The sequence below is a fragment of the Gasterosteus aculeatus genome, chromosome 4, assembly GCF_964276395.1.
Source record: "Gasterosteus aculeatus chromosome 4, fGasAcu3.hap1.1, whole genome shotgun sequence".
Classification (NCBI taxonomy): domain Eukaryota; kingdom Metazoa; phylum Chordata; class Actinopteri; order Perciformes; family Gasterosteidae; genus Gasterosteus; species Gasterosteus aculeatus.
The window spans coordinates 26,503,089-26,517,571 of NC_135691.1; the positions used below are offsets into that span (position 1 = coordinate 26,503,089).

The window sequence follows — 14,483 nt, forward strand, 5'->3', positions numbered from 1 at the left end:
GACCCCCCCGCCTGACCTCCAGCTACGACCTCGCCTGCTCCCTGACGGTGCCTCAGTCTGTTCCCTGCTTGCCTGGCTTTTCGACCCCTGCCTGTTCACCGGACTCTACCACGCCTGATCCTTGTCTGTACCCCGCTAATAAAACTGCGCTCTGCGCTTGAGTTCACTCTGGTCTCTTGTGGTGCGTTACAGAAGACTTCGCCACAACCAGACCCAGCAGAGGCGCAGCGTTTCCATCGCCTGTGGAAATGTCCGACCCGGATCAGCAGGCTGGAGGAGACCTCAGTATGCCTCAGGTCATTGAACATCTCGCCGCGGTCCAAACCGAGCAAGGCCAACGACTCGGCCAAATCGGGGAAGCCTTCAACACCCTAGCAGCAGCTCTTCAGGAGCTCAAGCAGCACGCGGTGCATACGTCCGCGCGGGCGGCCGCCCCTACTGCTTCAGCCGGAGTTTCTGCTGCCATGGAAACCCCCGCACCGGCAATACCGCTGTCAGCACCTCATCTAGCGCCACCTCAGCGTTATGATGGTAGCCCCGAGTCCTGCAGAGGTTTCCTGACCCAGTGCTCCCTGGTGTTTGAATTACAAGCCCCACAGTTTATTTCAGGTCACGCTAGGGTGGCCTTTATTATCTCTAGGCTCACAGGGAGAGCTTTAGAGTGGGCCACTGCAGTGTGGGGCCAACAGGACCCTGTCTGTTCAGACCATGAGAAGTTCATGCAACAGCTAAGACAGGTGTTTGATCACCCCTATAGTTTGCAGGAGGCTGCCAGCCGCCTCTTGAAGCTGCGCCAGGGACAACGGGCGGTGGCTGATTTTGCGATAGACTTCAGGACCCTGGCGGCAGAGAGCAGATGGGAGGAGTCTGCTCTGATGACCACCTTTTATCATAGCCTTGGTGACTCTCTTAAGGACGAACTGGTGAACAGGGACTGGGGTAATACCCTTGAGGACCTCATCTCTCTGGCTGCTCAACTCGACCGTCGCAGGAGAGAGAGACAGCAGGAAAAGAGCTCCAGGAGCGGGGAGGGTCATCATTCCAGGGGCCTCCCATACTCCACCTCCGAGGCTGCTCCTGGTTCGGAGGGAGAGCCAATGCAACTCGGGGGGGACTCGACTGTCTCCAGAGGAGCGCGAGCGACAGAGGGTAGAAGGTTTATGCTTCTACTGCGGGAGGACTGGACACTACCGGAACACCTGCCCTCATCGGGGAACCAGAGGTCAACCACTGAAGGTGAGCACGCTTCTCTGCCCCAACATTTCCTCGCACCAATGTCTTGTCGGTCACTATCATCGGGAGTAAGGTGCGAGTAACCGTTCCAGCTTTAGTAGACTCAGGGTCTGCAGGGAATTTCATTAGTCGACGTCTAGTGCAACATCTTCAACTAGCTACGTCGCCCTGCTCTCCGCCGCTCCCGATTACGGCCATTAACAATCAGCCTCTCGGGTCAGGTCTCATCTCGCAGGTTACAGTCCCGGTTACCCTGGTTGTGGGTGTTTTGCACTCTGAAAGACTATCTTTGCTAGTTATTGACGACATAACGAATGAAATTATCTTAGGCTTGCCATGGCTGGCATTCCATGAACCACAGATTTCCTGGACCAATAATGAACTGCTCAGTTGGAGCGACAAGTGTGCCTCCCAGTGCCTGGTTAAACCCATTAGAGCAGCCACCATCAGGAGCCCGGCCGCCGCGGCCCCACCAGGGGTCCCCTCTGTCTACCTGGATCTCGCAGCGGTATTCAGCAAGACGAGCGCCGAATGCTTGCCACCACACAGACCAGGGGACTGTGCCATAGACCTGATGTCAGGAGCTACTCTACCCCGAGGTAGGATCTTCCCCCTATCTTTGCCAGAATCACAGGCCATGGAGAATTATGTGGAAGAGGCTCTCGCCAAGGGTTTCATTTGCCCCTCCACATCACCCGCAGCGTCGAGCTTCTTCTTTGTGAAGAAGGATGGCGGGCTTCGACCATGTATTGATTATAGGGGGTTGAACGCCACCACCATTAAGTACCGATACCCCCTGCCGTTGGTGCCTGCGGCTGTAGAACAACTACGAGAGGCCCAGGTATATACCAAACTCTATCTCCGCAGCGCCTATAACCTTATTCGCATGAGGGACGGTGACTAATGGAAAACTGCATTTCACACGGCAACGGGGCATTACGAGTATCTGGTGATGCCTTTTGGGTTAGCCAACGCCCCGTCCGTGTTCCAAGCGTTCGTCAACGAGGTGCTCCGGGAATACATAGGAAAATGTGTAATCGTGTACATTGATGACATCTTGGTCTACTCAACAGATCTGGAGAAGCATGTACGCCAAGTCCTCGAGAAACTGCTGGAGAACCACCTTTATGTCAAGTTGGAGAAATGCGAGTTCCATAAGACCCAGGTACAATTTCTGGGGTACGTAATTTCCTCCCAGGGGGTCCAGATGGACAAGGATAAGATCAAGGCAGTAGTGGACTGGCCGGGGCCCCAGACCGTTAAGGAGCTCCAGCGCTTTCTGGGCTTCGCAAACTTTTACAGGCGTTTCATTCGCAACTTCAGCTCAGTGGCTGCACCGCTAACGTCTCTTTTAAAGGGGTCTCCCAAGAAACTCGTCTGGAATGAGGCTGCCGCCCGGGCCTTCAGAGAGCTGAAGGACAGATTCACCTCAGCACCTGTCCTCAAGCACCCGGACCCGAACCTCCCCTTTGTGGTGGAGGTGGATGCCTCGGAAACAGGAGTAGGAGGCATCCTCTCTCAGCGCCATGGTAAGCCCGCTAAACTACACCCATGTGCGTTCTTTTCGCGCAAATTGACCTCGGCGGAGAGTAATTACGACGTGGGAAATCGCGAACTCCTGGCAGTCAAACTGGCCTTTGAGGAGTGGAGACACTGGCTGGAGGGAACCAAGCACCCCTTTGTGGTCCTAACGGACCACCGCAATTTGGAATACATTCAGTCGGCTAAACGCTTGAACCCTCGTCAGGCGCGTTGGGCTCTGTTTTTTACCCGGTTTGATTTCACCCTGACCTATAGACCAGGTTCGAAGAACGGCAAAGCAGACGCACTCTCCCGTCTCCATGATACGGTGACGTCCCAGAACACCCCGGGTCCGATCCTGCCCACACAACACATCATTGCCCCCATCAGATGGGACATCATGGGACAGATCCAACAGGCCTTGCCAGGAGACCCGGTTCCCCCGGGTTGCCCCGGGGACAGAACCTATGTGCCCTCAGCGGTCCGTGCCCAGCTTCTGCATTGGATACATTCGTGTCCCAGTTCAGGACATCCAGGTATTCAACGCACTCTCTCACTGACCAGGGAGCAGTTTTGGTGGCCATCGTTGGTACGGGACGTCACAAATTACGTCACGGCCTGTGCCGTATGTGCCCAGACAAGATCCTCCCGACAACTACCCTCCGGTCTCGCTCCCCATACCTAATAGACCTTGGTCCCACATGGCGGTGGATTTCATTACCGACCTTCCCCGTTCTCAGGGTTTTACCACCATCCTGGTGGCAGTGGATAGATTCTCCAAGGCATGCCGTCTGATTCCCCTCAAAGGATTACCCACTGCCTTGGAAACCGCGGAAGCCCTGTTTCACCATGTGTTCCGGACCTTCGGCCTACCGGAGGAGATTGTGTCAGACAGAGGGGTCCAGTTCACCTCGAAGGTATGGGCAGCATTTTTTAAAATGTTAAATGTTCAAGTGCATCTGTCTTATATCTTATATGGATAACATCCACAGAGCAATGGGCAGACAGAAAGGCTGAACCAAGAGATTGGCCGGTTCCTACGCGCCTACTGCTTCCAGCAACCGAGGGAATGGAGACGGTTTTTGCCATGGGCCGAATATGCTCAAAACTCCCATAAGAGCTTGTCCACAAAGATATCGCCGTTCCAGTGTATGTTGGGTTTCCAGCCAGCCTTATTTCCATGGTCCGGGGAGTCGTCAGAGGTCTTGGCGGTGGACGACTGGTTAAGACTGAGTAGGACCGTCTGGGATGCCGCTCGAGACCAGATACAACGGGCCGTCCAGCGTCAGAAGGGGAACGCCGTTCTGCACAGGCGCATAGCGCCCCGGTTCCAACCCGGTCAGGACGTATGGCTGTCCACACGGAATATCCGTCTACGCCTCCCTTCCAAAAAGCTAAGTCCCCGTTTCGTCGGCCCATTCAAAATCATCAAGCAGATCAATCCTGTGTCATATCGGTTGCAGTTACCCTCCCACTACAGGATCAATCCGACTTTCCACGTATCCCTGCTCAAACCGGCCATCAGGACCTGTGACGGTCAGTCAGGACCGGAGGTGCAGCCGACGACCCCCCCACCGCCCCTGGAGGACGGGGCGACACACGCGGTCAGGGCTCTGTTAAACTCGCGACGTCGCCAGTCTGGTCTCCAATACCTCGTAGACTGGGAGGGGTATGGCCCGGAGGAGAGAGCCTGGCGCCCAGCCTCGGATATTCACCCAGATCTCATTGCAGAGTTTCATCAGGCCCATCCCGAGTGCCCCGGCCCACGGCCACGGGGCAGGCCCCCCCCGTAGAGGTCGAGGTTCGGCTTCCGGAGCCGCCTCTAGACAGGGGGGTTCTGTCACAAACAGACGTTCCCCGTCTCCGGAATACTAAGGTCCGAAGCTCGGGATCTCAGTCACCCCTCTGTGGCACGTTACAATGGTTTGTGCCACTCAGGATCAGCCCACTGAGCGGGCGCGGCCACTCCCACCAACGCACCTGTGGCTCGTCTCTCATCAGGAGAGGCTGGACTTTAAGCTGCCGAAGCCTCAGAGGCCGGTGCGAAGTCTTGTGCATGTTGCCATCACATTCTGAGCGTTCTCTAGATATCCTGTTTCTGCCTACCTGTTATTGACCTCTCCTTTGTCCCAGACCTCGTTCACGCTTGCCTGACCCCCGACGGTACCTCTGCCTACCTCCGCGCTCCCGGCTCTCGACCCCCCCGCCTGACCTCCAGCTACGACCTCGCCTGCTCCCTGACGGTGCCTCAGTCTGTTCCCTGCTTGCCTGGCTTTTCGACCCCTGCCTGTTCACCGGACTCTACCACGCCTGATCCTTGTCTGTACCCCGCTAATAAAACTGCGCTCTGCGCTTGAGTTCACTCTGGTCTCTTGTGGTGCGTTACAGATGGGAAGTTGGGCACATTTTACTGACTCGGTTCTTTGATTCCCATTCAGTAAAATGAACATATATTTTTTTTTGAGTGATTCGGTCATTTCAACGGGGGAGGGAGGGAAGTGTTGCTTAACATTTTATAGTCAATTCCTTGGCCTAATTACGTTCACTGCAAACACATGTTAGAGCACTGGGCAGAAATCACATTGCGTCAACACCTGCCGCGCAATGCTGTGTTTTAATTAAACAGTCAGGCCCAAATGCACAAGTTAATAAGAGTGAAAAAAAGGTGGCTCACCCCAGACGACTGAATCAAATCATAAGATATCCTGAGTGTAAACTCCTAAACTCATGGTTTTTCTTTTACTCTTTGAAATATATTCATACCTTGCTATTGTAGATAAACATTGATTATATTCTAACCATCACTATTTGGAAACCTACTCGAAAATTCTGAATGTTATATTTTAATCATTAATGTTGCAGGAGACAACTATTTGCTGTGTAGCCGTTACCCAATGTGGAAGAAATAGAAAAGCTTTTTCAAATATCGTCTTTATTAAAAAAAATAAACCAAGCACTGGATTTACAGACAAAAGATAGTTATTTTTCCCACACAACACAAGAAAAACAGTGAGAACTGGCAGGTTGCTTTATAAACTTTGTTGATTATTTGCTTTTTCTGTCGGGAGTAAAACTATTTTCAAGGACAGTTGAGGAGACAACAATTAGACCTCTGACGACTTTAAACATTTCATAATCATCTGTCAGATGACCCTTGGCCTGCAGCTCCAAGTGCTACGCCGAGGGAGTTTTCGTCTAAAATTATGCGTTCCTCTTTGTGCTCTCTTTGTTAGATATAAATGGTTGAAGAAAGCCATGGTATGATTCTCTTTAAGGGAATCCACTTTGCTCGCTTTCCGCCTTTATTGGTCATGACCCATTCCCTCACACATACACAAACTTGAGCCCACAACCTCACAGTGTTTGTACAATCACAATCGTTTTTTGGCTAAGTGTTACAAAACATTTAATTGTTATATGGAGGTTTGATTACTAATTGGCTGGTTATGATAATTAAGCTCATAATTTTAAGCCTAAACAGGTAGAGGGTAAGTAAACCCGACCCTACACATATTAACTGTTGTTCTGGGGAAATCACATCAATAAAATGTCAAATGAACCGCTTAATTAGTGTTTTTTGGCATTTGGGCATTTTAAGTTTATTTTCTTCCCCCTATATTTTCTAAGAACACAGTGATATGATTACATGTTACTTATCTAAAGAGTGAAGTTGAATAATAATAATTTTTCCGTCATCACCGGTTGTAAAAAGTACTCATCATCATGGGATTTGCATGCACGCACACCGCCTTCAGATTAATACAATTACATGACTAGACATCGTCATACCGTTTTTTTTAATGTTTGCTAAAAAGTGCCAGAACTAGGATCCAATGTTGTTCATTCATCATGTTAAGAGTCTCTCCCTGTAGTTACTATATCAGTTGATTGGTTAGCTATTTTGATCATGTGCATCCCCATACGTTGGTAAGGTAGAGTGGTTTAAAAAAAAGGGTGGATACGAGTCTAAGAGATAAAGATCTAAGACAAAGTCATAAAAAGAGAACAGTGAAGAGTAGAGAAAGGCAGAGTTAAGACAGCTGTAGTACCAACTGTCACCAGGAGAGGGACAAAGAGAGTAAATGGCTATAGTAACAACTGTTACCAAAAGAGGCAACCCAGTCTCACAGCAAAACGTGTAAAATCTACTTTGTGGAACGTGGTATTCTGACGCTTTATCCCCAAAATCGTGGCAATACTACGTTTTCTTTCGGCCCATTAATTTACATTGCCTTGCAACTACGTCACTAGAAGCTAATAAACGGAAGGTCTTCTACATTCTCTGATAGTAGATTATGAAAATTCGCACGCAGCTAACAGACAACAGACAGGCAAAGTACGGCGGATATTAACGTGTCATGATGACGTCATCCACAAACCCAGAACGCGCGCAGCGGTTTTTGTGCACCTACGGACCGCGACAACTATTTTACGCTTCGGCGAGTTTGAACGTGCGCTTCCTTAGTTTAGCTCAGCTGTCTCGGTTTAGCTGACTGTTAGCAGGCTGAAGACGCGCTGCTTCACAGAAACATGAAGACCCGTTTAACAGACTGTCGGACTTTTCTGGTCTGTTCTCTGGCGACGGCAGGCAGCGTTTCCTCGGCTGGATGAGACGGTCCGTTGCAGGCTTCTCCAAACACGTCTACGGCCTACCTTTATGCTGTTGCATCAAAGTGAGGGGGAAGAAGAGAAGGGAAGGAAGAAAAAAGAAGGTATTAACACAGACAAATGGTTTCTAAAATGCACAAACTGTTTGTCACAACTATTGGTGTAGATCAGTGACAAGAGTATTTCTTCTTACCTCAAGCCAGAAACACATTCGCCCAAACAGACAGGTACGTGCAATATTGTGTGAAAGTCGGTAGTGCTAAACTCAACATCGCCAAACACTGGAGTTACCTGTGTGTGGGAATGTTAATAACAGAGGCAGTTAGTTGATTGGAAGCAAAGAACCTATAAAATGTGAAGAACTGTAATGTCTAAATTTCTAAGGCCTAAATGGCTTGTAGTGAAATGTCAATCTTTTACAAATTGAAATTGTAAATGACTTGAATACTTTATCTTTTTGTATTTTACTTACATGTTTTGCAGCATTTGTGGTCGTCCCATATCAATCTGGCCTCGGAATTACAAAATAGGAGCTCAAGGTTAAATGTTTGTTGTTGTAGCTATTATTTAGTACCTAGCTATTAGTTACCTCTAGTGTTTCAGATTTTAAAGTTTATATATTTTATTTCTGGACTCAGGAGGACATATAATATATATATATATGTGTATGTGTGTGTGTACATATATATATACATATGTATGTATTGGGTGTGAGTATATATACATATTTCTGGATAGAAAAGTCTCTTTTTACAGCCTGATCTCCAAAACCTGTTCGTAAAAATGTATACGAAAATCTTGAACATACAAATTCAAATGCAACTGATGACGTCACCCTATTCAAAGTGAATGGGGACCTGCACCCCGTAAACACACTTCATGAAGTCTAACGATGTAAAATAAACGTGTTATGATTGCATTTTTAACGAGAAATCAATGTTAAATTGTAAGAATACAATACTAACCCTAACCCCCTCAAAATATCCAACATGGCGGAGAGACGTTCACTCAAGAATCCAACATGGTCTGCCATGTTGTTCACTCAAGGGGCGTGGTTAACCACCGCCAGTTCGTATGTATTGTTACGAATTTTTATGTTCAAGATTTTTGTATACATTTTTACGAACAGGTTTTGGATATCACGTTGCTTTTTATTTGGGTATCCAGCCATTAACCCTTTTTAATAATAATAGGATTAATCCAAAATAATTTGACAAACACATTTTTCCATTAATAAAAAAACGCTTGTTAGAAGGGTAATTGTTAGGCAAGGCAAGGCAAGGCAATTTTATTTGTATAGCGCTTTTCATACACAAGGCAGACTCAAAGTGCTTCACATACAATAAAGTGAAATAAAATGCAGGAATTAAAAGACAATTAAAAACAGCAAATACAATTTATGAATTAAAATCTTATTTAAATTGTTTAATTAAAAGCAGAGGTTAAAAGTGCAATGTAGGTAAAATTTAGCAGAAGGCGAAGCTGAACATAAAAGTTTTCAGTCTTGTTTTAAACGTGATCAGAGTTGGGGCAAGTCTTAAATCTTCAGGAAGTTTATTCCAGCTGTTTGTTGCGTAGTAACTAAATGATGCTTTCCCATGATTTGTATTTACTCTGGGAATCACTAACAGATTGGTGTCAGAAGATCTTAGTGATCTTGAAGGCTTATGTAGTGGAAGCATATCAGTGATATACTTTGGCCCTAAACCATGTAGTGATTTATATGTGAGTAGTAGGATTTTGAAATTAATTCTCTGACATACTGGGAGCCAATGTAAGGATTTAAGAATTGGTGTAATGTGCTCACATTTTTTGGTTTTTGTTAGAACTCTAGCAGCAGCGTTCTGAACAAGCTGGAGCTGCCTGACAGTTTTTTTTTGGAAGACCTGCAAGGAGACCATTACAATAGTCTAGCCTACTAGTAATAAAGGCATGTACAAGTGTTTCTAAGTCTTGAGCTGACATGAGCCCTCTAAGTCGTGCTACATTTTTGAGGTGGTAGTAGGCCGATTTTGTTACTGATTTGATGTGACTCTCCAAGTGTAAATCTGAATCCATAATAACCCCCATATTTCTGGCTTTATTTGATGTTTTCAGGAACAGAGAGTGAAGGTGTTGGGTTACTTTAAACCTTTCTTTTTTAGCACCAAATACAATGATCTCAGTTTTGTCTTCATTTAGTTGTAGGAAATTTTGACACATCCAGTCTTTGATTTGCTCAATGCACTGGCACAGAAGATCTATGGGGCGATAGTCGTTTGGTGATAGCGCTACATAGATTTGGGTTAGAGGTGTAACGATTCATTCACTGAATCGATTAATCGATTTATATTCCTGCGATCCCACTGAATCGATCTGTGCTCCGCAAATAAGCATTCCGGACGTCATATGGATCGATTACAAATCGATTGAAATGGTACATAATCGATTGTGTCGATACTTGGAAACTGCACACTGGATTTAAGTACAAAAACGGCATGGATGTGTGTTTGTTTGTTTGTTTTTTAGCACTTTAGACACGATAAACGTTACTGGATTCAGTCTGCCTGTCTGTGACGTCATCAGTAGGCAGCGGTAGCCGCGCGAAACTCGGAACAACAACAACACATAGCGTGGCGGAGACGACTACGAGCAAGACATTTACAAACCAACTTATCGATCCAGCATGTGGAAACATTTTGGCTTTTGCAAACACGGAGGTGTTCTAAATAAGTCGGTCGCTGTTCGTAGAATATGTAGAAGCCAAATAAAAACCACAGAAACACGACGAATCTTTCCGGCCATCTACTAAGGCGCCGTGGGATTAAACAACAGGCACCTCTAGCAGTGTTACCGCTGCAGCAGCAGCAGCAGGTAACTCCAGCTCTGCAGACACCTCAGGCCTCGCCAGCACGAAACTCAACATCAGTTGTTGTAACAACAAGTAACAATCGGCAAGTTTATCTCTAAAGACATGCGACCCTACAATGTGGTTGAAAATCCGGGGTTCTGTGAATTGATCCAAACATTGTGTAATTATTGTGTAATGTTTACATTGAAAATGGCACTTGATTCAAATAAAAGGTTAATATATTTGCCATCAATTGTTGTTTGCTTGTTTATAATATATCCACAATTAATTTAAACCTGATTTCCTTACAAGAAACAACAGGGATCTCAGAAACTTTGCCTGCACTGTCCAGTAAAGTTACTAAATCGATTTCAAGTCACTGAATCGAATCGAATCGAATCGTTCTAAATTAACCCAGATCGTCCATGAATCGAATCGGCAACCATGAATCGTGATTGGAATCGAATCGTTGTTAAAATGAATCGTTACACCCCTAGTAAGTAGTGACTGCTTTCAATTGAAGAATGGATACAAATAAATAGACCAACAAGCCATGGATACAATCAGCACTAAGAACTGTCTTCAAGTGTATAAAAACTCAGCGTTTTTACTGCTTGGAGACGCCATTACACAGAGCGCTGGAATACGTGCTGGTGTGTTGGACCTCCTGCTTGCAAGCAATAGTTAGAGCCAGATATCTGCGGAGAATTGCTCATGTAATCTTTTTCTCTTCTAAATAAATGTTCACTTTTGACTTTAATTGATCAACGTGCTGGATCCTTCTCATCAATCGACTCGGGGGGATCGGAGATCCCGACAATTTGGGGGCTCGTCCGGGATAAGAGGTTTTCCCGCACAGGCGAATTCGATCTAAAACGCTTACACCAGCTGAACGCGACGTACTCCCAGGTCGGCCTCAAAATAAGGTAAGCAGAAACCTGTTACATCTAATTCTGCATATCGAATAAGCTAAAGTAAGGAGTACGTTGTGGATTTGTGGTGTAGGAGCCAATTTAATACTTGAGCAATTCTCTAAAAAAAAATAAAAAATTGATCAACATGCTGGATCCTTCTCATCAATCGACTCGGGGGATCGGAGATCCCGACACTTCCCATTTCTGCAATCTGTGTGATATATATTTCAGACAGGTAAACACCAAGTTTGAACTTCCTTTTCTTCACATTTTTGAATTTTAAATAATGGAACTAAGATAAAAAAGAATGAGTATGATGTCGATATGATTGCGATGGAAGAAAATATATTCACCACAATTCGGCAAACAGCTTAGACAGACACAATATTTGCTTTGAGAAATAACATAATTTTGCTTCAGTATGTGTACATCAAAGGTGGAGACACCACAATCGAGCGCACTGACAGCATTGGGTGGAGGGGGTTAAGGAAGACACTGGGTAATAGCTTCAACCTTTACCAGTCGTATTATAGACAAACTGTCAATACTCAGATAATCAACTCACCACTTTTGTTCGGCGATAACAACAGACCCCGGGTCTGCAATACTACCGTAGTAAATACAACCACACTCTTCCTTTGGGGAACAGATATGTCCTTGGTTCAGGTGAGTTCCCTCCGGATAGCCACAACCCTCCACAGGATTGTCGTTCATGTCACAGCAGATGTCATGGCCAGACAGAGAAGTGCATGTGCAGGTGCATGGTGCATTCTTGGTTCTTCTGGCATTTCAAATCTGAGACACAACATTAAATGTACCAATAGGACAAACCTGTTGTCTTTTAAACATTTGTTGATTCAAACTATGAACTGTATAAATCCTTAAAATGAATCTGAAAGGCTTTTAATCATTGTTTGTCATCATCATCGTATTATCATCACAAATGACAAAATCAATCTCATTAAAGTCAAAGGAACTAATTTGATTCAGTTCATTTAGTTTGTTGAACATACTGTACCTCCATTGGTTCTTTTCAGTAAACTCTAGAAAATAAAGTGTGAGGATATTCACAGAATACGTTGTTTACTTTTCAGAACTAAACTTACCACATCCCGTGAATCTCCTCCAGTCTCCAATTACAACACCAACACCAGCGCAGGTTTTGGCGTAGCTGGCAAGACCAATACACAAGGCCTCTTTCTGACTCAGAGTTACATATTCTTTGGATGCAAGCCTGGAAATAAGTAAGTAATATGTTAATTTCTAAAACTCCCAAACTTATAAAGGATTTAGTATGGGGCAAAAATCTTGTTACCGTGTAGTAGTATTCAGTTGGGATATGAGGGTGGCACTGAGCAAATATCCCATTTGGTTGGTTCAACACTGAACACTTTTTATGAGCATAATTCTCTACAAAAATACATATTGAAATCATTATTGCATTTATTTTAGATTCCATTTTGATATAATTTCAAAAGCAAGCTAGTGAACAAATACCAAGGTATAAAAAATAATATGAACAAAGGTGCCATGTTAGAAAAGGCCCATTGCTTAGCCTCTCGTACTGCTTTCAGATTCTACACTGCGCTTCCTTGTCCTGGGTAATAATACAACTGCTGTGACATACATAATTGCAAAAAGTAGCAATGGCACAGCAGACACAACCCATTGTGTAAATATGCACTACCAATGAAAATATCCCTAAATCTCGACACTAGATTCCCTGCGGTCCTCAGCACCATGCAAGTGTTCTGTTAATCGGATGAGTAGTTCTCAAGAAAAATCAAAGGACGGACATACAGAGAGAATCTCAAAAATATTTCAAACACATTTATATTAACACAACCTACTGTGTTAAAATGCATGAATATATCTCCTTATCTTAAAACTGGATTTGATGCCGTCCTCAAAATCATGCAAGTGTTCTGTCAATCGGATGAGTAGTTCAGATGAGAGAGAATCTCAAAAATATTTCAAACACATTTATATTATTAATTCATACCATTATCAAGGTTGGTGCAGGTGGTGGGTATGTTCCCGAAACAATTCCCCAAACTCCAGGACAGAGCAAATGGTTTAGCTCAGTTCTCAATGATCCCGCTGTTGGTGGTGAAGTCATCTGTGGTGTCACTGTTGCTATTGCCACAAATACCTACCTAAAAGACATACTGGCTATGATTACAAATCATACTGGATCATGCCACAGAAAATATTATGTACTTCCTATCAATTTTCTTTTTCTTATTGAGAGTTAATTTAAAAAAAGACATAATGGAAGTGAATGCAAGTGAATATATATCTGGCTTGTTTGTAGACTGTGGTCCACACCTTTAATCTTGTCATTGCAGTTGTCAGGTGCGTCGATGAACAGCTGGATTACAGGGGAGAGCTGAATTTGGAAGTTTATACCAATGGTCGTGTGGACCTGAACGAACATGGAGGACACCCAGTAAATCCAAACATGACCTACAGGAGAGAACTCAGTAATTGAATGGGTGGCAGGGGAAATGCTGAATGATGAATGGATTGCTAGGTAACTAGACGTACTACACTTTTGAAATATCCAGAATTCATGTAATTAACTACTTTTCCTTCCAATTTTCTTTACCAGACTGATGGAATTCCGAGATCTCCTGCCCATCGAACAAAGCCTTGTTCTTTTTGAATACAAACAGTTCCTGCAAAAAAAAGGTGTTTATATTCCATGATAGCACACTAGTGTTGCATTAAATATGTTTGAAAGTTATTTTAAAAGAATTTCTCAAAGACTGCTTGTACCTCTAACAGCTGAACCGAAACCCTTCTTATGAAGAGTTTTTTTTGTGAAAATTCTATTATTATTATCCAGTTGGGACCCTTTAAAGTAAAAGACTAGTTAGTACCATGAAATACATCTGTATTCTGTGACTGTTACATGGAATTGGGGAATTGGAAAAAAATTACCCTTTAAGCCACATATAAACATTTGCTAGGGAGGACAAATTGTTTTCCATCGAATGTTGTCACAAATTGGCCTTCAATGACACATCTTCTGTGGCAAAAGTTCTCTGAGCATCGCCATTTCCCACCATGACACGTACTGTGTGAAGATAAAACCTAAATTAAAAACTTAAGAATAGTTCATGTTATTAAACTTAAAAAGAGGTAAGTGAGTCTGAAATAAAGTTTGAAGTGTATTACCTATATTAGCTATGACATTTTTAAAGAGCTACATCATAAAGACAGATTGTGCTCCTTCACCCTTTGGACAGGCACAGGTTTCAGTGAGTGCCTGGTAGAAGGGTGCAGGGTTCGGGTTGGAGCAGCTGGGAATAACTGCTGGACCCTTTTTCTCATAAATCAGGTCTCCTGGACACCTCGGCTTTGCTGCATTAAAC

The 14,483-nt window shown here is 44.6% G+C and overlaps 1 protein-coding gene and 1 pseudogene across 2 annotated transcripts in view; both read right to left on the reverse strand.

Moving 5' to 3' along the window:
- Positions 1–7,281: 7,281 nt before the first annotated feature.
- The window catches only part of spg1 (spiggin 1.1), a 32,377-nt gene continuing 25,175 nt past the window's right edge, over positions 7,282–14,483 (reverse strand). The window contains exon 44 of the mRNA XM_078100199.1: positions 7,282–7,414. Within this exon, the coding sequence (XP_077956325.1) occupies positions 7,297–7,414 (118 nt within the window). The 3' untranslated portion in view covers positions 7,282–7,296. The remainder of the gene's footprint in view (positions 7,415–14,483) is intronic.
- On the reverse strand, positions 8,632–13,543 carry LOC144406153 (mucin-6-like; annotated as a pseudogene). The gene is made up of 5 exons (XR_013467354.1): positions 13,435–13,543; positions 13,109–13,258; positions 12,422–12,516; positions 12,213–12,340; positions 8,632–11,901 (listed from the first exon to the last, which is right to left on the reverse strand). The product of XR_013467354.1 is annotated as a mucin-6-like (transcript).